Source organism: Lagenorhynchus albirostris, chromosome 3 (genome assembly GCF_949774975.1).
Source record: "Lagenorhynchus albirostris chromosome 3, mLagAlb1.1, whole genome shotgun sequence".
Taxonomy (NCBI): Eukaryota; Metazoa; Chordata; class Mammalia; order Artiodactyla; family Delphinidae; genus Lagenorhynchus; species Lagenorhynchus albirostris.
In genome coordinates this window covers 14,170,308-14,196,216 of record NC_083097.1, presented here as the reverse complement: position 1 = coordinate 14,196,216, position 25,909 = coordinate 14,170,308, and the positions used below count along the sequence as shown (strand labels likewise).

General features: G+C 47.7%; 1 protein-coding gene across 2 annotated transcripts in view; it reads left to right on the top strand.

Moving 5' to 3' along the window:
- The window catches only part of MYO10 (myosin X), a 227,312-nt gene extending 203,491 nt beyond the window's left edge, over positions 1–23,821 (top strand). The window contains exons 30-40 of one of the 2 annotated variants that reach the window (XM_060146899.1): positions 1,507–1,649; positions 1,907–2,101; positions 3,136–3,293; positions 5,446–5,569; positions 5,995–6,292; positions 6,928–7,135; positions 7,821–7,957; positions 9,299–9,419; positions 9,837–10,289; positions 12,392–12,583; positions 23,520–23,821. In XM_060146899.1, the coding sequence (XP_060002882.1) occupies positions 1,507–1,649; positions 1,907–2,101; positions 3,136–3,293; positions 5,446–5,569; positions 5,995–6,292; positions 6,928–7,135; positions 7,821–7,957; positions 9,299–9,419; positions 9,837–10,289; positions 12,392–12,583; positions 23,520–23,636 (2,146 nt within the window). In that variant the 3' untranslated portion in view covers positions 23,637–23,821. Of the gene's footprint in view, positions 1–1,506; positions 1,650–1,906; positions 2,102–3,135; positions 3,294–5,445; positions 5,570–5,994; positions 6,293–6,927; positions 7,136–7,820; positions 7,958–9,298; positions 9,420–9,836; positions 10,290–12,391; positions 12,584–13,990; positions 15,467–23,519 lie in introns of those variants that run through there. The other variant, XM_060146901.1, reaches the window with a different exon arrangement.
- The last annotated feature ends 2,088 nt before the right edge of the window (positions 23,822–25,909 follow it).

The window sequence follows — 25,909 nt, the reverse complement described above, 5'->3', positions numbered from 1 at the left end:
GCTGTGTGTTCCCACCTGGTCAACCCCAGCAATCAGAGACTTCCTTCTTGGTACCCAGTTTGACCTCATCCGCAGTCTTCCTCTCTGGGTGTCTTTGGAGTGCGGCGGGTTGGAGGGGTCAGGAGTAGGGGAGACCTTGGAAACCTAATTTAGACAGCCATACAGGGACAGACTTGGGGCTCATGCAGGATGAAAATGCCTGTATCCCAGCACAGGGGTGGGTGTAGTTCCCCTTTCTAAAATTTAATAATGAATTTGAAAAGGATTTTGATGGTAATTTATATGTGGAATATTAATAAATTAAACCACAAACATTTATTTTCCTTGACATGCCTCCCTTACCTGTGCCCTTAGAATAGCATGTGTTTGGTTCTGTTTTTTGAAGGCAGATCATCGTCGGTGACGGTCTCGGGGGTCTCTGTACCCAGTGACCTTCGTCTTTCCCATCTCTACTTTGCTTTGCAGCTTGGGAATTCTGAGTACGGATCAAAATTGACTTCTGCCTTCAATGACATAGCTTTAGAGAGAGAATAGAAATGTATTCAAATTGACAACAAAAATGGTGTCTCCTGGGCCGAGTGAGAATTCCGGGGTGTCCGTCGCCCCACCGTTGACAAAGGCTCTCCTGAACCATAGATTCTTTGTTTCTACTAGTCACCCTACACCTTCTCATACCTGGCTCAGGAACCTTTAACACGTGTGTGTCACGTCAGTGATTAAAGCCCAGATGCTTGTTCTGACAGTCAAGTTCTGATCTGCGTCTCTCTCCTCCTAAACCCCTACATCAGGCAGGCTGGGCACCTGACGATCCACGCGAGAACCTTCCATCCCTACCCAGGCTTTTCTCTCTTCCTCAAGTGCTCACCTTTCTTCCTTCCCAACTACAGAAAAATCTCGTTTAAGAGCCTATGAGAGACTCAGGGCATTGCCAGCTAAAAAGAGATGCAGGAGAAAGTAAATTTCCATTATTAGGTTATCCCTGCCTGGGAGATGCACCCTTGTCAGATTGCGTTGAAGGCATGGACCCAGGTGGCTCTTTGTACCAGGCATAATCAAGCGGATGAGATGTTCCACTTACACCTATTTACTGACCTCCTGTTACTGGTATCTGACGTTGCATTACCCACCCACAGAAATATTATCCAAAGCCATACCCAGAGGCAGGAAGAAATTTACTTTGGAGAGGCATCAAAAAAAAATTTTCCCTCGCAGTCACCTTAGTTAGCCTTCCTGGAACTGAATTTCATCTGGAAAGTTCAGCATTAAGAAATGTTTTCCCTTCCAGGACCTTCAGAATGTGTTGCTCCAGGTTTAAAGGTTAATGAGGCATAAAATAAATCCTACAGAAATGAGCAAGGTTTGCCTTAACGTAAAATACACATAGCACTGCCGTTTTTATCCCTGTGACCCAGAAGCTGGGGAAAAGGCATTTTGTCTTGGGTCAGACGGAGGTGGTGATTCCAGTGGCGCTAAGAGGTTTTGCTTCCTTCTCGCCCCACTGCTCAGACCCAACTCATTTGTGATCATCACGGCCAACCGGGTGCTTCACTGCAACGCAGACACGCCGGAGGAGATGCACCACTGGATAACACTGCTGCAGAGATCCAAGGGGGACACCAGAGTGGAAGGCCAGGAATTTATAGTGAGAGGTGATGCCACTGATGCTTTTTTACTTGGAGTCCCGTTTTCATTTACACGGATATCTGCCACGTTTCCGTTTTGAGCCACTTTTCTGAGTAATTTTGCCTCTTGACATTGTTAAAAATCATCAAATAAGAAATGTTCGTGGCCGTTTGTAGCACATATATAGAAATCCGACCCATTTGTAAGCCGGGTGCAAATCGTTACCTGGTATGTGAAGTTCCTCATCCTAGTTTTGAGCTGACCCTTCATTCTTTCTTTCCAGGGTGGTTGCACAAAGAAGTGAAAAACAGTCCGAAGATGTCTTCACTGAAACTGAAGAAACGGTGGTTTGTGCTAACCCACAACTCCTTGGATTACTACAAGAGCTCAGAGAAGAATGCTCTGAAGTTGGGCACCCTGGTCCTCAACAGCCTCTGTTCAGTCGTCCCGCCGGACGAGAAGATCTTCAAAGAGACAGGTAAGCGGTGTGGTGTGCTCAGGACTGGCTGGGCCTGAGACATGGCCTGTCCGGTCATAGGAGGTGTGGGTTTGCTCGGAGCGAGCTTCCTACCTGGGGTGTTTACGTTCCCCGCCCCCCCCCCCAAAAATCTCTTTTGCTGATTTATCTTTTGAGGCTGTCCGTGGTTAGCTATGTGAACACTTGATATGTAAACCATAGTAAAGGGGTCCTGATTTATTGGGTTGCAGAAAGATTCTTCTAAGGGCAAGGAGAAGTAAACAGACAGAAGTTCTCCTACAGGAAGCCTTATTTTTCTATGCCTGTGTTTTTGTCTTTCTCACCGTTGTACCGTGAGAGTCATAATGCAGCCTAAAAAAGGTAAACCCTGACTGTCGGTGAACATAACCTAGCATAATAAAAAGCGGTCACGTAAGATTTTTTCTTCCCTTTCGGTATTACAAAAGGTGTTTCTAGGTTGTTTATTTTGATTTTTTTGTTGCTAGTCGTGATTTTGTGCTTTTGAAATACAGTTCCTCCATTCCAAAAAATACTCATGTATTTCTTTACTGTAGTCACTCCATTCCACTTTCGGCTGGTGTCTGAACACCTGGACTGCTTGCTTTGCACAATGGTTTCTTTTGAAGGGAGAATCTAAACGAAAGGAAGACAAGGGACAGGAAGGGAAAAAGAAAGTCAGCATTCTGAGGGGAGAGTTTTCACTCTTGTTCCAGAGCCTCGAACTGGACTTTAGTTTATGCCTGTTCCTTCTTTGAGAGCAGGCGTTACTAATTATATATTTATCATAATTCTGAGCTTACCATTTTAATGTTTGTCTTCCCTTCGTAACTGTAAATTCCACGTGTCTTTGGGTACCTACTGCAGGGCAGGGCACGTGGAGGAAATCAGCAAGTAGCTATTGAATTAATAAAGGGGCTCAGGTGGAGATGGCCTGGGTGCTGGACTTCTGGGACTCCGGTACGGGGACAGTACCGTGGTCCCCCAGGTTCATGCTGCCATGTGTGTGTGTGCGCGCACGCGCGTTGCTGTTGCAGGCTACTGGAACGTCACCGTGTATGGACGCAAGCACTGCTATCGGCTCTATACCAAGCTGCTCAACGAGGCCACCAGGTGGTCCAGCGCCATTCAAAACGTGACGGACACCAAGGCCCCGATCGACACCCCAACCCAGCAGCTGATTCAGGATATCAAGGTGAGAGCGAGGGAGCCCAGCTCATAGCAAGTCACAGTAGCTCACAGATTCTCACCACGGGAACATCAAGACGTTTCTGTAATCAAAACTAACTCTTAGTTAATTTCGTGTTCGTGTATATCCTGACTTTTAAAAATCTAAATGCTAGACTGCATTTAGAAAATGCAAACATTGACGTCAAATTGAAATTTGACACTAAAATTATCTTGTCTCTGGGAAGGTGTTACGGATCGCCACTGAGGCAAACCTGATTGTAGAGCTGTGTAGGCGGAGGGACAGTGGTCTATAATTTGGGGTGTGGGGCTCCCCAGTCGCAGGGACGTGGTGTGATCTGTGTTGGGGACAACCTGCATGTCACAGGTTCCACTTGAGCCCAGTTTGGGGACCTTCTAGAAGTAACACAATAATTCTGCTTTCACTGCAGTTTCTAGATCACACAAGTGGATTCACTAAGAGGCCACATGGGTCTAGAAAGCTTGGAATCCTTATCAGGTGCCTCCAAACTCACAGAAGAAGCTCCCAGGTCTCCGGACCAACACTGAATTTGTTCAGTTGTAATTCCCTGTTTATAAAGATTAGTGGCTGTGAGTGTAAATCGAATGAATGAACAAGCAAACGAATGAACCATTAAACGGCAGCCGTGAACAAGGATCACGGCGCTCATTTTCCAGGCATGGAAACGGAGACATGGGATATTCTGGTTGCGTTGCTCACTTAGCTGGTCAGCCCCTGATGCAGACGCAGGTCAAGGGAATTATTTTTATTCTGTTCCTCCAAGTTATCCATGTAGGCAGGTTCCCTATGCAAAGGAAAGAGCCAGAGCTGTGAGAGAAAAGATGCCAGAATGATAGTGAGGCGGGTATTTATTTACTGATGTACATCAAAGGAAATAAGCTAATTAGATCCAGGAGGCAAACCGCGCCTTTTGTAAAGGTGGGAGAGGGTCTAATATATCGGTAGTATATTATTACCCACCAAATTCAAGTCAACCTCTTGATTCCAAAATGACATGTTTTCTGGGTGTTTGGAGCCAAATTCCTGCAGGTCAGTTATCCTACAAACTGCAGAGCTGTCCATGGAGCCCAAGGAGCTTGAAACTAATGATGTCATTTCTAGTCTTAAAAAAATGAATTTGTTGAAGCTTTCTTGTGAAAAAGGAGAGACTAAAAGCACATATCAGCTGAACTTCCTCTTCAAAGCTATATCTTATTTACCCGTATATTTACTAAGTCATTGGAAATCAGACATTAAAGAGTAAATAGAGTTTTAAATGTTGAAACAGTGCTTCTTAAGAAATGAGACAAATATATTTACTAATTCATTTGAAATCAGACATTAAAAGAGTAAATAGAATTTTTGGATATGAAGCAATGCTTCTTAAGAAATGAGACAGGTTGCCCTAAATAAGTCCATACCAATTTTTTAAGTGATTAAAACATATTTCTTTCTGGTTTTCAATTGGGTATTATTGAAAAAGTTTCATAGCAGAAACGAACTTGCCACGATAGAATGATTCATTGCCTCTCCTCCAACTTTTCTGTTGATTTAAAGTTCTAAAAGTAACTTTGGCTTTTTCAGATCCCAGATTAATGCTTTAGGAACATAAATACATGATGAAATTCTCTGAGAGGAGCTCTTAAATTTCAGGAGTGAGAAAGGAGGCCCACGGAAGAACAGTCTCGCTGATAATGTATTAACGTGTCATTTTCAGGGGGAGGATACAAAAGACCAATGAGAGAGCTAGCAAAATGTATTTTTTAAATGAATTATAGGCAAGGATGACATGATTTGGCCAAATGATTTATGGCTAAATAATTAGCAAGAAAAGTTTAATTTTTTTCAGTATATATAATTTGCAGAGAGAAGATTTTTCAATAACATGGGAAAATATGCAAATCAGAGAAAGAGAATGAGCTGTGTAAGAAAAATGTGTGTGTGTGTGTGAGTGATTTGTCATCAAATGTGGCTTGCGGGTATCTTCGTGCTTGAGATGATTAATGCTGGATTCCCACCTCCATCCCTAGGCTACAGGTGTTTTGTGACTTGTGAAAAACATTCTCGTTCAGGAGGATGCAGATGGCTTTGTCCTTTTACATGTACGTTTCTTACGATAAGCTTGTGGGCTTTCCCTAACGGCTCTGTTCTTCTCAAGGAGAACTGCCTGAACGCGGACGTGGTGGAGCAGATCTATAAGCGGAACCCTATCCTGCGCCACACCCACCGGCCCCTGCACTCCCCACTCCTGCCCCTGCCCTACGGAGACATCAACCTCAACCGTGAGTCCCGAATTCCTCCTGGGCCCGGGACACTGTGCTGTGGTTTCCCTGTTAACTCTTTAGCTCTATCATATTAGCGTTAGTTGGTTATAGTGATGTCCGTGTTGCTGTATTAAAAAACATGCCAGCACTCCCCAGGAGCGCAGAGTACCCTTAATCTATTGGAGAACCAGATCTTAAACGGTTGTCTTGCATGTCAAATGCGGAACTTGCTTGGCAACAGACCAGCTTTTCAGTAAGCGTTATTGCACAGTAAAATAGTTCAGTTACTGGTGCGCCTCTGTTTGGCTGTTCGAGTGTCCAGAGCAGGTGGTGGGCACTGCATCCTGAAGTAGCTCTGGTCCCCGTTCCTGCCTCTTGTCTGCTGCTCAGATCGTACCTTCTCCAAAGCCTCGTGGGACTCGTGTTTGTTGTGCTTCTCCTAGTGCTCAAAGACAAAGGCTACACGACCCTTCAGGATGAAGCCATCAAGATATTCAATTCCCTGCAGCAGCTGGAGTCCATGTCTGACCCTACTCCCATCATCCAGGGCATCCTCCAGACGGGGCACGACCTCCGCCCTCTGCGGGATGAGCTCTACTGTCAGCTCATCAAACAGACCAACAAGGTGCCCCATCCGGGCAGCGTGGGCAACCTGTGCAGTTGGCAGATCCTTACCTGCCTGAGCTGCACCTTCCTGCCCAGCCGGGGGATCCTCAAGTACCTCAAGTTCCACCTGAGAAGGTACGAGTGGCCCGGGCGGCGCTGCTCACGTCGGGAGTGTGGTGGACACGGTTCAGATCAGTTGGACCTGGAACAGAAGACACCTCGTGTGGGTCGGGCTCCTAGGTCACCCGAGCTGACTTACGGGGCACAGACGACCTTTTCCCTCTAAGCCACACGGGGCTGATCCAGGGACAGGTCCCTTTGGGCGTAATGTCCTGAAGTGTAGGACGGTGATACATTTAATTACCACTACTCTGTATGAACAGGGAAAAAAGAAAACAACCTTGGCTATTTGTTCCAGATCAAACAGGTAGAGGCTGTCTGATTCAGCTTCTGATTAACTGTGGAAAGAGAATTTTCATGCAGTAGTGTGAGGCACGTGGCTCTTTCAAATCTAATAGCTCTGCAGAGGTCAGCTAGTAGCAGAAGTTGCTCCAGGTCTTACTTGGGCTCTTTGGTCTTTGGATTTTCTCTCTCTTTTTCTTTTTGTTTTGGTCCTGAAACAGCCCAGGATGAGCTAGGGAAGCGGCTAGCGTTTGCTCTGCACTGGGACCCCATTCACCGTGTTGGTCTGCAGCATGTTGAAGCCGCCCGGTTCCCCGTAGCCAGCCGTCCTCAGATCTTGCAATTAACAGTTAGTGTTTGGCTCCTAGGATACGGGAACAGTTTCCAGGAACCGAGATGGAAAAATACGCCCTCTTCATTTACGAATCTCTCAAGAAAACCAAATGCAGAGAGTTTGTGCCTTCCCGAGATGAAATCGAAGCGCTGATCCATCGGCAGGAGATGACGTCCACGGTGTATTGCCACGGCGGCGGCTCCTGCAAGATCACCATCAGCTCCCACACCACAGCCGGGGAGGTGAGGGAGAGGCGCAGCTGCCCATGTGCTTACTTAGGTCAGGAAAACTGGGCGCAGTTAGGCTGACTGTCGTGCACAGTTGCGGCTGGCATGGTGCAGCTGCTCAGTAACCAAGGAAACAGACGTAATGCTAATCCAAGAAGCAGTCGATACCTAGTAGAGATTGCAGACCTGACTCAGATACGTCTGCTCTGACAAGGGTTTAGCCTCTCACTTCTGCAGTGTTTTTCTGTTTGCCACACAAATATCTAGCACGTTGGGTGAACATGTTTTCATTTTTCCTTCTTTTTTCAATTTAAACTTAGTACCGTAAAACCAATTGGCTAAAAGGAATAGTGCAGTAAAACCCGGAAAAGCTGGTGTAGCAGAGATGTCAGTGGAAATCGCTATGAGTTCGTGAATTTATCAGGCAAACGGGCTTTAGTTTTCATGCGCTTACAGGTTTGCAAGAAACCGGCCGGCATCTGCCCCTAGCTGTGGGCAAAATAACCTGTGTTCTCTTTGGCAAGGAAGAGAGAGAACTGATTTCAAGAGAGCCGGGGAAAACAGCGCCTTGGAGATTCCGTACACGACAGTGTTGGGAGGTTGCTTGGACCCTCGCTTTTGCTGGCAGCTCTCTCTGGGTTCTGATGAAGGCATATTCTAGAAGCACAGCTTCGGAAGCTGAAGTCCCCGTGTTTTCCAGGTGGTGGAGAAGCTGATCCGAGGCCTGGCCATGGAGGACAGTAGAAACATGTTTGCGCTCTTTGAGTACAACGGACACGTCGATAAAGCCGTCGAAAGCCGGACCATTGTAGCAGATGTATTAGCAAAGTTTGAAAAGTAAGTTCCTTCTCCCTGAGTGCCAGCCAATTAGAGGAAGGACATTAAGAGCAAGAGGGTTTGAACTTTGATTCCACTTTTGGCTTCAGGGTACATTTGCGTTCATCTCATTTTGCCTGTGTTAAAGCATATGTAATTTCTCTTCTCTCTCTGCTGCCTGTTTCTCTTGATTCCTAGATAGAGCCACTGTCTCAAATAGGATTCACCCCGTCATTGATCCTCTACTCCATTCTTTCTCTCGGTGTCCTGCTGTCACCCTTATCTTGGAATTTTCTGATTCTCAGATTTTCACTTGTCATTAGCTTTGAAGCTGGACGAGTGGACAGAAGCCAACTTATAAACTCTTTAAACTGTATTTTGTATCTCTTGGACCTACAATATTCACATCCCCCAAGTAACACAAAAGATATTCCTCCTTTAGCATGATGCCAGTACCAATGACGAGACTCCAGCATGGCTGGGCCCTGCCCCTCCCCAGCTGCGTAAGAGGGCAGGAGTAGCTTTAACTAAGAAATTGGGCTTCCCTGGTGGCGCAGTGGTTGAGAGTCCGCCTGCCAATGCAGGGCACACGGGTTCGTGCCCCGGTCCGGGAAGATCCCACATGCCGCGGAGCGGCTGGGCCCGTGAGCCATGGCCGCTGAGCCTGCGCGTCCGGAGCCTGTGCTCCACAACGGGAGAGGCCGCAACAGTGAGAGGCCCGCGTACCACAAAAAAAAAAAGAAAGAAAAGAAAAGAAAAGAAAAAAAAGAAATGTGTCAGGGGACCAAGAGGTTTAGAACAGCCCCACACTTCCCAGTCCCAGAGGAAGTGACCTCCTCTCCTCAAGGTGGGCCTGGTCTAAGTGCTTTGTTGGAAATAAACCAAAATGCGATGGCGGGGGAGAGGGATATTCCTACTTTCTGTAAACATAGCCTCCCAAATGTTCGTGTCAATTTTTATAAATATTATTATAGTTTGCGAGTCGGCAAAGGGAATGAAGGAATAGGCTTTGTTTCTTTGCTTTCTATGCGTAGCTAGGACTAACCAGACTGGGACACTCGGGGAAATACTGGTTAGCTCGGTTTACCTGAAGGCTGCCTGTTTGTTGTCTTAAAGGAAAACTAGGATGAAAGTGTGTTTTTCACCTCTGGGGAAGTAAAATTAGCAGGGAACTCTGATAAGCTTCACTCTGGCTATGTTTCCTCTCCCGCCATCCCCATCTCCACCCTCTCTGCTTTCTGAGCACAGACAGGATGTCTGAATCCTTGCCGAGAATACACCATATGCAGTGAACTCCCTGTGGGTCACCCATGGCCCATTTCTCATTTTGCGTTCTGAGTGTCTCTCAACTTCCGTCTGTAGGCTGGCTGCCACATCAGAGGTGGGTGACCAGCCCTGGAAATTCTACTTCAAACTTTACTGCTTCCTGGACACAGACAACGTGCCAGAAGACAGCGTGGAGTTTGCGTTCATGTTTGAACAGGTACGTGGAGCTCTTAGGCTCCTTTGCAGACGGGCAGGGGTGAAACCCGTTCATGCCCCTCGTACGTTAACTGCTAGTTCTTGGAAATCACGCGTGGCAGTAGAATTCCCAGCGTGCACAGGGTCAGCTGCTCTTTCATTCATTTGTAGAAGGAAACTTCTACACGTATTATATGAACTCCTGGGCCAGGAACTGTTCTAGTTGGGACAGGGGAGAGGGTACGGGGGGAGAATAAGAAATAAGATAGATATACGTGTTCAGTGGTATCCACGCGAGGGAGAACCTTAAGGCGGCACGGGAGGGTTAGGGTACAATTTTAAGGAAGGTGGCCTTTGGTGGAACAAGGGAGCAAGCCAGGCGGGCGTGGTGTCGCACAGCCATGCCTGGCCCATAGCGCCGCTGACCGCCTTGTTGCAGGCCCACGAAGCCGTCGTCCACGGCCACTACCCGGCCCCCGAGGAAAACCTGCAGGTCCTGGCTGCCCTGCGGCTGCAGTACCTGCAGGGGGATTACACGGCCCACGCCCCAGTGCCGCCCCTGGAGGAGGTCTACTCGCTGCAGAGACTCAAGGCCCGCATCAGCCAGTCCACCAAGAGCTTCACACCGTGTGAGCGGCTGGAGAAGCGCCGCACGAGCTTCTTGGAGGGGACGCTGCGCCGGAGCTTCCGGACGGGGGCGGCGGTGCGGCAGAGGGCAGAGGAGGGGCAGATGCTGGACATGTGGGTCAAGGAAGAGGTCTCGTCCGCGCGGGCCAGCATCGTCGGCAAGTGGAAGAAGTTTCAGGGGATGAGCCAGGAGCAGGCCATGGCCAAGTACATGGCCTTGATCAAGGAGTGGCCTGGGTACGGGTCGACGCTCTTTGATGTGGAGGTAAGAGCTGCCTGCTGCTTCTCGGACCCGGTTGCACCGGGGTCTGTGCGACCACCACGGTCGGGTTCCTGGGGAAGGGAGGACCTGGTGGAACACTTGGCTCTCTCACCCTCTCTTTTTAGAGCCCCCAAATTTTATCCTTCATACCCGCCACACACCCAAAGTTTTCTTCCTCCTTTACAGTAAATGCTCTCCTAATGTTAGAAGTGAGTGGAAAATTAAGGTGTCATCTATTCTTAAATAATTTCTGATTCTTTCCTATTCAAGCTATAGCCCCAACGAAAAAGTGCTGGTAAAAATCTGCATTAAAGTTTAAAACAAAATTTTTTTAGAACTGTGTCCATAAAATTAGAAATATTGGATATCCTTGGATTTTACATTTTTATCTTTTTCCCATGACTGTTTGAAAGGAAGAATTTCTGTTTCACCATTTGAATTTGGCTAAACTCACATCAACCCAGTACTGATTCATATCCTTTTTTTTTTAACATCTTTATTGGATGGAGGATAATTGCTTTACAATGGTGTGTTAGTTTCTGCTTTATAACAAAGTGAATCAGTTATACACATACGTATGTTCCCGTATCTCTTCCCTCTTGCATCTCCCTCCCTCCCCCCTCCCTATCCCACCCCTCTAGGTGGTCACAAAGCACCGAGCTGATCTCCCTGTGCTATGCGGCTGCTTCCCACTAGCTATCTGTTTTACGTTTGGTAGTGTATATATGTCCATGCCACTCTCTCACTTTGTCACAGCTTACCCTTCCCCCTCCCCATATCCTCAAGTCCATGCTCTAGAGGGAAGTAAGTCAGAAAGAGAAAAACAAATACCATATGCTAACACATATATATGGAATGTAAGAAGGAAAAAAAAGGTCATGAAGAACCTAGGGGTAAGACGGGAATAAAGACACAGACCTTTTTTTTTTTTTTTTTTAAGTAGACCATTTATGGAAAGAAAATCTTACTAATGATTGAGATCAAGGCTTGGCAAACTGCAGCCCGTGGGCCAAATCCTGCCTGCCTCCTTTTTTGTAAAAAAAAGTTTTATTGCCACACAGCAGGGCTCATTCCTTTACATATTTTTCTCTGGCTGCTTTTACACTGAAATGGCAGAGTTGAGTACGTGTGACAGAGACCACAAAGCCTAAAATATTCACTATCTGTCCTCTAACAGGTAAGTTTGCCAATGCTTGGTCTAGATAAACCAGCCCTCGGTCTGTTTTTCTTCTGATCATAATCATTCAGCATGTTATCTGATGACTTTTAAATGAAGCTCTATAAAAATCTAAATGTTGATCATATATTCCAAGATCCTTTCATGACTTTTCATTGGATGCTATCTTTGGGTTGGTTGGTTGGTTGGTTGATTGATTCAATTACATTTGTTTTTAAGGATAAATCAGATGCTTTGTACAAGTACCTCCTCTTCTGTGTCACCAGTGTGTACCCCTCCTGATTCCCATGGCCCTGTGTTGTCATCCCCTACAGCCAGCCCGGCTCTTATTTTCCTCCACTGATCCATGCAGGAAGGTCTGTTGTTAAACCAATGAGATTGACCACCATACACACTTAAGGTCATTCATTGCGACTCCTTGTCACGAGACGTGTTTTTCAAGAGGAGCCCAAACTGCTCAGCACAGATTGGGAGAATTTTCCTCTGTGATCCTAGATTTTGTATTTGAAGAATAATCATCCAAAACAGGAAGGGGAGGCAGAACTAGAGATAGAAGAGAGTAGCCCTGGCTCGGGCTGCTTGATTCGCTGGGGAATCGCCGTCAAGTTCCACGGCTGCGGCCACCTCTGCGTAGCTAATCCAGATGGCCAGGAGAGTGATGATGTTGAGAGGTGGAGAGTCCAAGCAAGATGTTGGATTTACCAAGTAGGCTTCCCCAAATGCACAGGATTGATCAGCTGGTCAGAAATCCATCAAGGCCGCCAAAGAGCCACCATTTCTCATATCTTGTGTTTCAACGCCCCCAGCATAAGGACACGCTGAATGCACTCAGCATTCTTCGCAGAGTGCTGGACTCAAAGCCTCTCTTGTGGTTTCTATGTTCTGTTTCTAACTTTTATGATCTCTTGCACTAACTCTCGCCCCGCAGTGCAAGGAAGGCGGCTTTCCCCAGGACCTCTGGCTGGGTGTCAGCGCAGACGCCGTGTCTGTCTACAAGCGCGGGGAGGGGAGACCGTTGGAAGTCTTCCAGTACGAGCACATTCTCTCCTTCGGGGCCCCCCTGGCCAACACGTACAAGATCGTCGTCGATGAGAGGGAGCTGCTCTTTGAAACCAGTGAGGTAAGAGGCAGATCTTTCATCCGTGGCCTTGACAAAAGAGGAAAACAGCACCCCGTTTCCTGACGCCTTTGACCAAGTAATTTTATTTGGATATTTCGCTTTTAAGACATAGGAAGATACAGCATGGTGCGCCTTCCCCAGCTGCAGGTTTCTCACAGGCCAGAATCTGACAGCCCCACGTTTGTTCTGTGTACCTCTGCAACAGAGAAATCTGGTTCCCTTGTAGGAAAAGAAGAGAAAGGGAAGTGATGTAGAGGTCCAATATATATATATATATATAGCTTGGCAATAAAGCCTTGTGGAGCTTACTAGACGAGGTGGCAGTGGATCGCAGCTGTGAGACGTGGGTCTGCCAGTGTCCACGGAGCCGGAGGGAGCGAACGGCAGAGCGTCCTGGACAGAGCTAATTCTAGCTGACAGAAAACACCTCTATATATGTGTGCCATCCCGCTCCAAAGCGTAAAATGTAGTGATAATAATAACGATACTACAAGAAGCCTGTTGAGGTCTCCACATAGGGAGCTGCTAGCAAGCAAAGGTGGGAAGTGGGCAGGAATCACACGCTGCCCGTTTGGCTGTTGGTGTACAGTGATGGAGAGGAGGCGCTGTGCAGGAGGGTGGAAAGAGGTGGGGCTTTGACTGGAGGGCCCCAGGCGCCAGGCTGCCGGGTTTGCACAACTCCAGTAAACAGCGCGGAACCGCCGTGGGCTCTTGGTGTGTGATGTGTAACAACAGTGCTTTTACAAACAGTGTGGGGTGGGATTGGAAGGGAAGAGAGATCAGGGAAATGGGAGCCAGTTAGGATGCCTTCACAGGGACGCAGGCCAGCCATCAGGAGGGACGGGCCAGAAGGGGAGGCAGTGAACGCACCATGAAATAGCTACTGCTGGACTCTCAGAACTGGCAGGGAACAGAACGGGCACACGAGGCTCTGCCAGCTCCTCGGGCCTCAGCTCTATGTCCCCAGCTGCATCACGAGGTTTTGACCAGCGCGATAGGATGCAATCTTTAAAAGCTGTGATGTGGGCTCTGTCGTGTACCTGTATCTTCAGTGGGGACAGTGACCCCAGCCCTGACCCTACCCACACACTGTAGTGTCATCTGGTGGGGGGCTTTTTGTCTTGCAAAATCTGACAGTTTTACATCAGGCAACCACCAGGTGGCACACGTCATACGTGGAAAGGCCACGAGTCCCCCTTCTACCCAACGAGGAATAGGGAAAAGCAGCTCTTAACTCTTGGCTTCCTACACAGCCTGCGCCGTGGATTCGCACGGCAGGCTGGTGGCTTTTGCTGGGAGGACGGGCCCCCGCCTGCCCGCGCTGGGCAGAGGCTGTCTGGTTGTTAGCCTGGGTCCCCTGGCCCCTCAGAAACTTGTGACCGTGGGCCGATTCTGCTCCCCCGGCAGGTGGTAGACGTGGCCAAGCTCATGAAAGCCTACATCAGCATGATCGTGAAGAAGCGCTACAGCACCTCGCGCTCCGTGAGCAGCCAGGGCAGCTCCAGGTGAAGGTGGCCGTGAGTCCACGTGAATTGAGCATCTCCACGTGCTGCCCCCTCGGCCCCAGCCGGCTCCTGCACCTGCAGCCCAAGGCGAGGCTGCCCAGGCTTTCCAGAAGCCCCTCGTCGGAGGGCGGTGTCTCGGGGGACCTTTCATCCTGTCCACTCCAGTGATCAGTGTCTCAAGCTGTCGACCCAGTTTCCAAAGCTTTACTTCTTTTAGACGACACATGCCTTAAAAAGAGAGGAAATGAAACCCACGCTGCCACCAAAGCAGCCAGAAGTGCCTTAACTTGTGGAACCGACACTAATCCACCTTAACTGTGCTACTGAAGAGAAATGCTTTCCCTCCCTTTTAGGGGAAACTTGCTAAGCTTGAGGGGGGATGGAGGGGGGGCGTTGATCCATCTATTCTGCACTAACCTCCCAGCCTGATTTCCCCCGGGAGGGAAGGTGAGGGAGTGGGGAGGGGGGACGGAGGGAGAGCAAGAGGACGACGGTCTATTTTAGTTGGAGCGCTGCTGGCAGCCTTCCTCATTGGACGTATATTAACTTTTTCTGTTTCATCTTTTAAGTGCATGCGCCTGCCCGTGCACGCATGTGTCCATAAACCCATCACTTTCATCATTGTTCATGAGCATTGAAAGCAAAGGGAAAGAGGATGTGCAATGGCGTAACGTCTGTATATTTTAATAGTTCAGAGTGAGAGTCGTCAGCTGTTACTTTACAAGGTGGTTTTATTAACAACCCGGAATCCTGGAGTTTCCTGTCTTTGCTGTATTCCGAAAGCCACATTTTGACTCCAGTTTTGTTTCACGTGTAGCAAAATCTGCAATCTGTGTCTGCTGTGTTACAAACAGATATGCAGCCTACAGATGACTGTATTTATAAACCACTCTTAAACAGCTGGCTCTAAGGCTGTTTTTAGAACCGTATGAAGGCATTTTGGAGTCCTTAGTTTCTATGAGATTTAAGTTAAAAAATGTTTCTTGGAAGGTTAGCTCGTATCACTCTGGGTAGGTTGCAACATAACCATGTTGGAATATGGGGGAAAGATGCTACCTTCCTTGAAAGCATAACACATGAGTGGATCTTTAAAGGACCCTGACGTTCAATGCTGAGGTTTTAATAAAATACACACCTATTTTATCCCACGTGTATAATGGTGGTCTGAACAAGGCCCCTGTAAATAAGTCAGCATTTATGACCAGAAGAAAAATACTCTGGTCTTGGACTTCTATTTTTATACAGAGAAGTTGTAAAGACTTAGGCCAACTAAGTCTACCCACAAAGAAAAAGGAAAGTTGCCTTACCCCTATGGACAGCCATGCGGAATCATTGTTTGATGGCTCAAGAAAGTCTGACAATAAAAGATATTAGTTAACGTGCAGTGTAATTTCTTTATGGGGCAGCTCTGAATACCATATGGACTTGGTTTTTGCTGGGTTTTGGTTTTAATGCTTTGGGCTTCAAAGGGTTGAAGCTGTGTGTTCCATGCACTTGATCACCAGGTCTAAAAGCAAACACATATAGACGTCTCGGCTGCTTTTTTAGACACAGAGCGTGACTCCAAGAAAGCTGAGAAGGTAAAAGACCAGGTTCGAGGAAATCACAGCAATCTAAGGACTTGAATTGTGGGTGTCGGAGCGCCCCCTGTAGATGAGCCCCAGGATTCCTGATGGCGAAATCATGGTCCTGCATCCACTGGCAGCGCTGATCGCTGTGAGCACAATACAGGGGGAGCTTATTTAGCGACCCATTTACCCAAAGAACTAGCCGGGGACGTGGGTCTCACCTGCACGGGCTCCTCGGCCGGACACAGCACATGAGCAGTCCCCTCTGTCCCTCTCTAAGCGCTGTGTGTCCGTGTGTCTGTGTGTCCGGGAGACCCCTCTTCCCACTCCACAGGGATTGGGAGACGACCTGAAGCCAGGGGCTGCCCCAGCGCCTGTGGCCTCGAGGTGACGAGAGGGAAGGTGAGCTAAGACTCGGATATTTTCTTGTCCTTGTTTTCATTTCAGGCCCTGCGAGCGGCTGGCAGAAGTGCCTTTCCCACTGCCCACCACTCAGGATTCCCTCTGTAACTTCTCACACCCCGCAAGGCTGCCCCGCACCCCCAATTACAGATGAGGAATTAGGCAGAGAAAAGCAAAGCAACTCCACTAAGGCGTTGCAGCAACACCAGAGCTAGGACCCAGGTCTCTTTACACAAAGGCCTTTCCTCGTCAATAGCTTCATTGTAACATTTTATTTAGAAACAATTATAGATTCACAGGAAGTTGCCATGAAGGTAAAGAGAGGCCTGTACACCCTTCACCGGCTGTGTCCCCAGTGGTAACATCTTATACAACCGCAGAAAATACCACAACTAAGAAACGAACACTGACTTTTCTTCCATCCACAGAGTTGATTCTGATTTCACCAGATTGACACGTACTCGTTTGTGGGTGAGGTTAATAGGTTTGAAAGGGCCCGTGGAGTAATTTTGAGTCCGCTTATTGCAGAGAAAGGCATCAATATGAAACATGGCATCGCTGCAGACTTAGAAACCTAGTTGTTTTTTCATTTGTCTTCATTTTTAATTCTTTTGAAAGAGGATACACATAGGTGAGGTTTTTTTTAGTTCAAACAGTGGGAGTAAAGTGACTTTTCCTCCCAGCCATGATCCCCGGCTTACCCATTTTCCTTCCCCAGAAACAGCTATTTTTACCATTTTCTGGAATATCGTTCCAGAAATGTTTCGAGCATACACTCACGTAAATATTCCCATCCCCTTCCCTTTTAAAAAATACATAAAAGCATAAATTCTTTTGCACCTTGCTTTTTTCCCCAGAATATTTTAGATGTGATTCCACATGATACCTCTAGAGGCGCCTAATCCTTTTAGTGTCCTAGACAGCTTTGGAGAGAGGAAAGAAGAAAGAGGCCCCTTGATTTCTCTCTTAAAATAGTTCAGAAATGTAAGAAAGCAAACTCTTATTTATAAGACTTTTTACTCAGCACCTTAAGTTGAGATCACATACACACTTATAGTAAAATTCTGTATTTAATCTATCTCATCCATTGGGATCTTTGATATATTCTAGAAGTACGTTTATGTCTACTGGGTATAAAAGTACGTGCTTTAGAGAGCATGAAAATCCTCACCCACCAAAGCTTACTATCTAATAGGGACCAAAACAAGTACACGTAAAACTGAATTTAACCAGCACCTTTATGCCTGTTTTGTACAATTGACCAGAGAAGCATCATCGACATGAGGGGAAATATTGGACCTGGATTCGAGATTTGGCATTGCGATTTTCGGAGTATATAATTTTGATCTTTTAGGTCAGGGGTCAGGAAACTACAGCCCAAAGGCCAACCAGCTTATTTTTTTATTTTTGATTTTTTTGCCGTACGCGGGCCTCTCACTGTTGCGGCCTCTCCCGTTGCGGAGCACAGGCTCCGGACGCGCAGGCTTAGTGGCCATGGCTCACGGGCCCAGCCGCTCCACGGCATGTGGGATCTTCCCGGACCGGGGCACGAACCCGTGTCCCCTGCATCGGCAGGCGGACCCTCAACCACTGCGCCACCAGAGAAGCCCCCCAACCAGCTTTTTAAATAAAGTTTTATTGGAACAGATCTCTACCTGTTGATTTGTGTGGCGTCTAGAGGTGTGATTGCCCTACAACAGCAGAGTTGACCATTTGTGACAGGACCTCCTGCAAAGCTGAACGTACTTACTCTCTGGGCCTTTGTAGAGTTTGTAGACCCCTGTTTTAGATGATTCTACAAGTATACCATCTCCTTTATAACCAATCGTTGGCTCTAGAATTTTGATTCCACATGTTAGGCAAGGAATATAGTCTGCAGGTCGGAGACGGTTGCTTTGTGCTTCTTGTCAACTATATTGAATGACCTCCCTGGTTTCCCTCCCTGCATTTCTCATCATAGATTGGCTTAGCATCACCCCTCGTTTCTACTTGATCAGTACCCAGATTTTGACTAGAGCTTCTCCAGGACAGAAACTGTCTTCCCCACACACACTCCAAGAAAGCCAGCACGGTGCCCGCCGGGAGCGTCACGGGCTGGGCTTAGCCAGACATAGTGAACGAGTCCCAGCCTCAGCTCTCGAGAAGTTCTGGAGATCAGACAAATTCAGGTGAAAACGCTAAATGCCCACCCAAGGTCACACAGCAGGGGGCGGGCGAATTTCAGGAAGTAGCGTTCCAGGGGCCCAAAGCAGGGGGGTGGATGTGGCTGGGATGGGGGGTGGGGGAACCCGAGGGGAAGAGGTGGGGCATCTTCATCTGGTCTTGCCCTACGGCAGGGGCTAAGGATTCCTGGAGCATGAGCACGGGGGTGGAGGTGTCAGGGCAAAGGTCAGAAGCCATGCCACGGCCCCCTCTGCCCCAGCCCCAGATGGCATCTTCACTGGCCTCTAGGCTTCCACCCTTGGTACCCTTCACCTCCCTCCCTGACCTGTGTAGGCTGTTCTCCACAGACCAGACGCCCAGAGGTGTCTTTATCAAACATAAATCCAAAATATCCCTCTTCTACTTAAAACTCTCCTGTAACCTTCTAACCAAAAGATGCATCTCTACTACGTGCCCTGTGTTTTCCATCCCACTTGTCTCCGGCCTTGTCTCATGCACGCTCTACCTCACCCATGTTTCAGCCCATAAGCTGGCTCTTATCTGGCAGCACATATCTCGGCCCTGCTTTCATTTTGCCCCCCTTTTGTCAGTCCCCCAACTTAGAGCATCTGCTGCTCAGCAGTGGGAAGGTGACCCTGACATTTCCTGCTGAGACCCAGTGTCTGTACTCAGGATGACAGGAGCTGTAATTCCCAGGCACCCGGAGCCCTGGCAGCAGTTCATTTACGGGCTCCCCAGGGGAAAACAGTCCCACTTGGTAATGTTTGCTGATTCTCATGGTGGCAATATTCCCACCATGGCTGACTTCAAGCTCCAAGGTGACGTCACTGAACGCAGAGTTGAAACGACATGCACGGTCGGCTCTCCAAAGCTGGCAGAAGCTGGGTCCTGCGCCCCATGGAAAGGACACATCAATAATAACGTTTCAGTAAAAATCAACATCTTATTCAGAGGAGAACCTCTGAAGGAAGTAAAAAAGAAGGCGCTTAGAAAGCCTGAAGCATTTTGAGTGAGGGAAGATTACGTGGAAAAAGTAAATATGTTTTCAGAGGATGTAATCGTTGCCTATATTTAGTTTTCCCAAGAACTTTTATTTTCTCTTTCAAGTAATAACAGGATCGAGTTGATTAGCAGTTTGCGACATAAACAGGGTCTACTGCCTCTGAGGCATCCAGACGTTTGCTCGGTGGGAACCAATCGCTAGTTCTCACCGTTCCCTCCTGACACGCCAGGAAAGAAAATGAATAATTCCTATAACTCTGATCTCTTGGCGGAATTGTTCTTTGTTAAGTTTACTTAGTGACTTGACACTGAGGAAATTTAATAGGCCTCTTGATTAGAGAGAAGAAAACCCCAAGGATCAACACCAACCAGAACATAATTTAATTAACTTTAATTTACTAAGTATTTACTAAATTCTTGCTGTTTGAATAAAAAAGCCAAACACTCTCTCAGTGGGGTTTGCAAAGGAAACCCAAGAACTGTCTTAAGTTGCTTAGAGCCCAGCTGGAGATAAAATATACAAATATATGAAACAAGAAGTCGAGTTGTATCAGAGCAAGAGTATATGGACCGTTGCATATGTGTTGAAAGGTCCAGAAAACAAGAATGCTAGGAGGAGGGTTTTCAAAGGTGAATATCGAGCCGAAAAATGCATGTTTGTGATGTGTAGTCTGAACTCATGCCCATGGAACAACGAATGAAGAAACTCCATGAGGCAGAAGGGAGCAAAGTGTGGATTTCTAAGTAATTCCTTCTTATGCTCTCCTTTCACTGTGTTTTTCCCTCGACCATCTCTCTGATGTGACCGGCATTTGTTACCATTTGCTCAGCACGTATTACGGTGCCTGGTACACCACGACCATCATCTTATTGTGTCCTCCCAGTGACCACGATGTAGGTGTTGGCAAACCTATTGTACGTTGAGGATATTGGGATTTAGAAAGTAATTTATTTAACTAGCTGTAACAGCTTTGCTGTGTTAACAAATCACTCCAAAATCCAGTGGCCGAAACAACAGTCCTTTATTGAGGGCATGATACTATAGGTGGGCAGTTTGAGCTGGGCTCAGCTGGGCAGTTCCCTGCCGGGCTCACTCATGACTCTGCAGGCCAGCTGCACAAAGATCACCTTCGGTGATCTTACCTTGGCTTCCTCCTGTGTCTGGGGCCTCAGATGGGATGGCTGAGCTCTGCTCCGTGGGATCTCCCATCCCCCCGCTTAGCTGGCATTGGCGGATTCACATGGCGTTTGGCAAGGTCTCAAGAAAGCTAGGAGGGACAGGCAAAGTCTCGTGAGGCTTAGGTTTAAAACAGGCACATGGTTAATTCTGCCACATTCTATGGGCTAAAGCAAGACCCAGTGCCAGACCAGAACCAAGAGATGGGGAAACAGACTCCATGGTTAATGGAAGCTTTGCAGAGTCACTCAGCCAGAGGTTGGAGAACTGTGGCTCCTTTTATAATCTGCCGCACTGGCTGAAAAATCACAAAACTACAGCGGACAGAGGATTCACACCCTTCGTCTGACTCTGAAATCTCGCTCTTATCACAAAGCTATGTTAAAATCCAAATACTTCCTCTCTGTTTCTTTACAGGGCCACACGCATCCTCTGTGGCCTCGTTTACCACCATCCCACTACCGGCTTCCTCTAATTAGACATGCACTGTTAATGTAAACAGACACATGCCCATACTACTCCCTTTTCCAAATGTCTTCTATTTTTCTCTTGCCTGAGATGACCTTTCTCCCCGCTCATATTTTCTTCATCGGTGACAACCTAGATTTTAATTCCTCCACAAAGCTCCCTGCTGCAGAGACAGCTAACCGTTCCCCAGTCATCTGTCCATTCTCTCCTTTTACCGTCGGATGCTGAACTACAGAACACATTTCCCAGCCGCTGGCTTTAAATCACCCTTCATGCAAAAACCCACTCCTTCCCTCTCAAGACTCGTCAGTCTTATCTACCGAGGCATCAGGTTCAGGCTGGAGGCCCAGGACCTTGTCATCGGAATCAAGCTCTGGTGTGAATGAGGCTCCGTGGGTGTGGTCCCAAGTACAGCTCGTTGATTAAATTCTTGCTTACTGGAAGATCTGTGCACTGAAGAGACAAGTCTTCTGTTCTTTACACACAATAATGGGACTGGCATACAATAACAGCTATGGACACTAATTTTAAAAAGAGGGAAATGAGGCTTCCCTGGTGGCGCAGTGGTTGACAGTCCGCCTGCCGATGCAGGGGACACGGGTTCGTGCCCCGGTCCGGGAATATCCCACATGCCGCGGAGCGGCTGGGCTCGTGAGCCATGGCCGCTGAGCCTGCGCGTCCGGAGCCTGTGCTCCGCAACGGGAGAGGCCACGACAGTGAGAGGCCCGCGTACCGCCAAAAAAAAAAAAAAAGAGGGAAATGGGAGGCACATAATAGTCACTAATCCATGGCATGGAAAAAGAAGGATGACTCGGAGGGTATACCCAAGAACCCATGGAGAATGATTCCTAGTCAGTGGAACTGAGTCCTAATCGTGGAACTGGCAACATATGTTCAGCTGGATTTCAGAAATGCATGAAGGAGAAATGTCGACAGTTGGGGCCAGAGGACCAATCATGGTGGCTTTAAACGCATCCACAAATTCTCTGGTAACCCTCCCATGAGAAGGTGGAGTCTGATTCTCCTCTCTTTCTAACAAATAGAATGTGACAGAAGGGACAGCGTTCAACCTCCAAAGCCAAGTCACGAAAATGGACACAACAGCTTTTGTTTGACTCTCTCGGAACATGTGCTTTTGGAGGCCCGACAGTCACCGTGCTGGAGAGACAATGTGTGGAGAAGCTTGGGGAGAAAGATGCCTGCGGCACCAAACGTCAGCTAATCCTACAAACAAAAATATGTTGGAGATAGGAGGAAACGGGTTTATAACGCAATTTATTATACAGGTGAGGGAGGTAGATTCAGCACTTTTAATTTCATGGCCCTTCCTCTTCAATGATGCTTAGTGTAAAGAAAAATCTAATTACTAAAATGAAACAAAATACATCCTTTGACGACAAAGGAAGTCCCATTTATTGGTTAGTAGGAAGCCTCTGCTGAAATGTTTATTTTGTCTTTTAAACCATCTGGCCTTCTGTTGCTTGGTAGAACCATGAATTTTTTAAAAGTAAATTTCTGCTGCTGTTCACCCAGAGCATGCTACCTAGAATCTTCCATGTGAGATGGCAAGTTGATACCTGCCATTAAGGTCACCTCTCCTTCCCCAGCTTCTGCACAAATGACCCTTTGTCATTCAGGCCTCGGTTTAAGTGTCAACTCCCTAGAAAAGGCTTTCTTCACCACCAGATATAAGATGGCTAGACTTTATTGCATCACTGGCCACTACATGATATTTTCTTGTTTAATTGTCTATTGTCTGTCTTCCCCAGTTAGAACGTAAGCTCCGTGAGAGCAGAAATGTTTTCTTATTTATTACTGTGACTCTTTTAACTAGAACCGAACTAGAACTGAACATAGTAGATGCTCAGTAATTATTTCTTGAATAAATGAATAAATGTTGATTTTCAGTGCGGGAGGGGGCACCCCAGCTGAGATTCCCTGGAGGACAGAGCCCAAGGCAGAGATTAACTGCTGATGCTTGGGAAGTGCAATCCCAGGGCAGCAAGGATAAGCCAGTGAGGCAGAGAAGGATGGGAAGCCACGCAAAGGACCGTATCACCGTGCCCACTGCAGTTTCCCATGAGCCACCAGGAGACCCAGCCAGGCGTTCAGCAGGAATCTCTCTGTGGCCACATGGGACATCTCTGCACAGGCTCTCCAGGGAATTCCTGCCCCAGAGCACTCCTCCAGGGAGAGGGAAAAAAAAAAAAAAGTCTCTTCCTGGCTAGGTCCTGCCTTTTGGTTCCCATTTGTTGAATTTCACTATGTGGGGAGTCAGCTCCCTCACCTTTCCATGTCATCTGGTGCCTTTTTCTTTTTTAATACTTATTTATTATTTAATTTGTTTGCACTGGGTCTCAGTTGCAGCACGCGGGACCTTTTAGTTGCAGCATGCGGACTCCTTAGTTGCGGCATGCCTGCGGGATTTAGTTCCCTGACCAGGGATCGAACCCGGGGCCCCTGCATTGGGAGTGTGGAGTCTCACTCACTGGACCACCAGGGAAGTCCCTTTTTCTTTTTTTCTTGTTTTTTAATCTGATGCCTTTAAAAGCCGCGTGGGACTCCGCATCCCCCATGGTGGCAGGCTGAACAATGGGCCCCAAAGATATCCTCATCCTAACCCCTCCGACCTGTTCGGTTACCTTGTACAGCAAAAAAGACTTGGAAGATTGGATGAAATTGAGGATTTTGAGATTATTCTGGGTTATCCGCGTGGGTCCAATGTAATCACGTGTCATGAGGAGGCAGGAGATCAGATTCAGCAGTAGCAGACGAGAAGGAAGCAAGAGGTCGTAGTGAGGCAAACAAGGGGCCACAAGCCAAGGAATGCCAGCAGCCTCTGGAAGCTGGGAGAGGCGTGGAGTGGATTCTCCCTTGGAGCCCTCAGAAGGAAGCAGCCCAGCCGACACCTTGATGTAGCCCCGTGAGCCTCATTCCAGATGTCTGCCCTCCAGAACTGTAAGAAAATAAACGTGTGTTGTTTTAAACTACTGAGTTTGCGGTAACTTGTTCTAGCAACGATAGGAAACTAACACACATGCGCTACCGGGGGGGCACTGCCTCTAAATCTGTGTCAGGAGGATCCAAAGGCCTCAGACACACAGCCCGTCAGCCTCAAGGGGTGGAAAAGTGTGGGCCTGCAGGGTGGCTGTCAGCCATCTCGATGCTGAGAGCCTGGGTGATGGGCAAGGCCAGGGCACCTGAGGAGGTACATGACACAAACACAATACAGGGATAGGTATTTAAAATGACGGCTTATATTAAGACGTTGAGGACAGAGGAAAGATGTACATGCTGATTGCATTCATATTGCACTTTATTATACTTCATTTCCAGTTATGGTGAGGGATAGCTGCCCAGCTCTGTAAAACACCCCTGGGCCTCTCAGAGGGAATCTGATACTGTCCCGTCATCTGTATCTGCATCACACCATCACAAACATACCTTCAAATCTGGTAAAAATCTACTGAGGCAGAAACAATTTTATTTAATGTAGATTTGATATAGAGTTTATAGAGAGCATGTGTTAGGGTAACTTTAGCAAACAAACTCCTACATTTTTGGGGGGTTTTTTTGCGGTATGCGGGCCTCTCGCTGTTGTGGCCTCTCCCGTTGCGGAGCACAGGCTCCGGACGCGCAGGCTCAGCGGCCATGGCTCACGGGCCCAGCCGCTCCGCGGCATGTGGGATCTTCCCGGACCGGGGCACGAACCCGTGTCCCCTGCATCGGCAGACAGACTCTCAACCACTGCGCCACCAGGGAAGCCCCGAACTCCTACATTTGGACTAACACCATTAAAGGTGATTTCTTGCTTATGTAACAGTCCAATATGGGCATCATGTTGGGAGGTTCTGCTCCTGTGGTTATTCCGGGGTCCAGGCTGACGCAGGCTATGCCTTCTTCCACATTTACCTTCCAAGGTCACCTTCGGCAGAAACAAATGGCACAGAAGGAGCAGTTGATTGGATAAGGACGTACACCTCTTAACCTACTCGGCCTAGACGTGTTATCACTTCTGCTTATAATCCTCTAGCAAGAACTAGCCACGTAGCATTACTTCTATGCAGGGGATGCCGGGAAATGTAGTTCCAGGCTTTTCAGTAACAACTGTATTTTATATAAGGGGAGACTGAAACTTTGGTGGACAGCTGCCCCTCTGGACAAGAACTATTCATGAAGACTCTTTCCCCCCGAATATGGAAAACTCTTCCCCCAGCCAAAAAAAGAACACTCCAGGGAATTAACTCAAAATCCGATTAGTTACTGAATCCCCAGGAGCAAGACAGATGGGTAGCCAATGAGAGATTGCTCAACTGTACAATGAAAATAAGTCAAGGAGGTATGATCAGAAGGCCAAGAGGCTACCATCCCAATAAAAAGTCATAATCACTTGCCCAACTTCCAGACCTGAGCCAGTGTTTGGACCCAGCTCCACTGACTGAAGAAAAGACTGTGTCCGCAGGAGGCAAGCCACAAGTGTATGTGGTCCTGGGTCTCCTAATCCTTCAGCAAAGGATTTCTTGGGCAACTGAACTCTGAAGGTTACCCAAGTATTTTGATGACTACTGGGCAAGGTCTTTTAGTAGACATTAATACCTAGAGACACTAATCACCATCACTGGCCTCTGATAGAGTACAGGAGTATTGGGTCTGGCCTAGAAATGGAGACCTGGCCCAGATCCAACTTACAGTGGGTCCGCTGTGTCTGTGGCCCCCAGCTGGTGGTCATTTCCCGGGACCCCAAATGCTTGGTAGTTGCACAACTTCACACTGGTTCCTTGGAAGACTGCCAGAGTGCAGAGGGCCAAGGAGAATTCTCTGAAATGAATCCCTCCATGACCAGGATAGCAAGTCAAACTGACATGGCATCTCGGGGAAAATGGCAGAAATCACTGTCATCCCTAAAGAACTAGAGGATTCAGGGTGAGGCCCCCATCATGTGGCCTTTTAATGCACAGGTCTGGACTCTGTGAAAACCAAGTCAACCAAGCATCATCCCAATTGCTGTGCCAGGTGTGGTCTCACTGCCAGGTCCGAACAG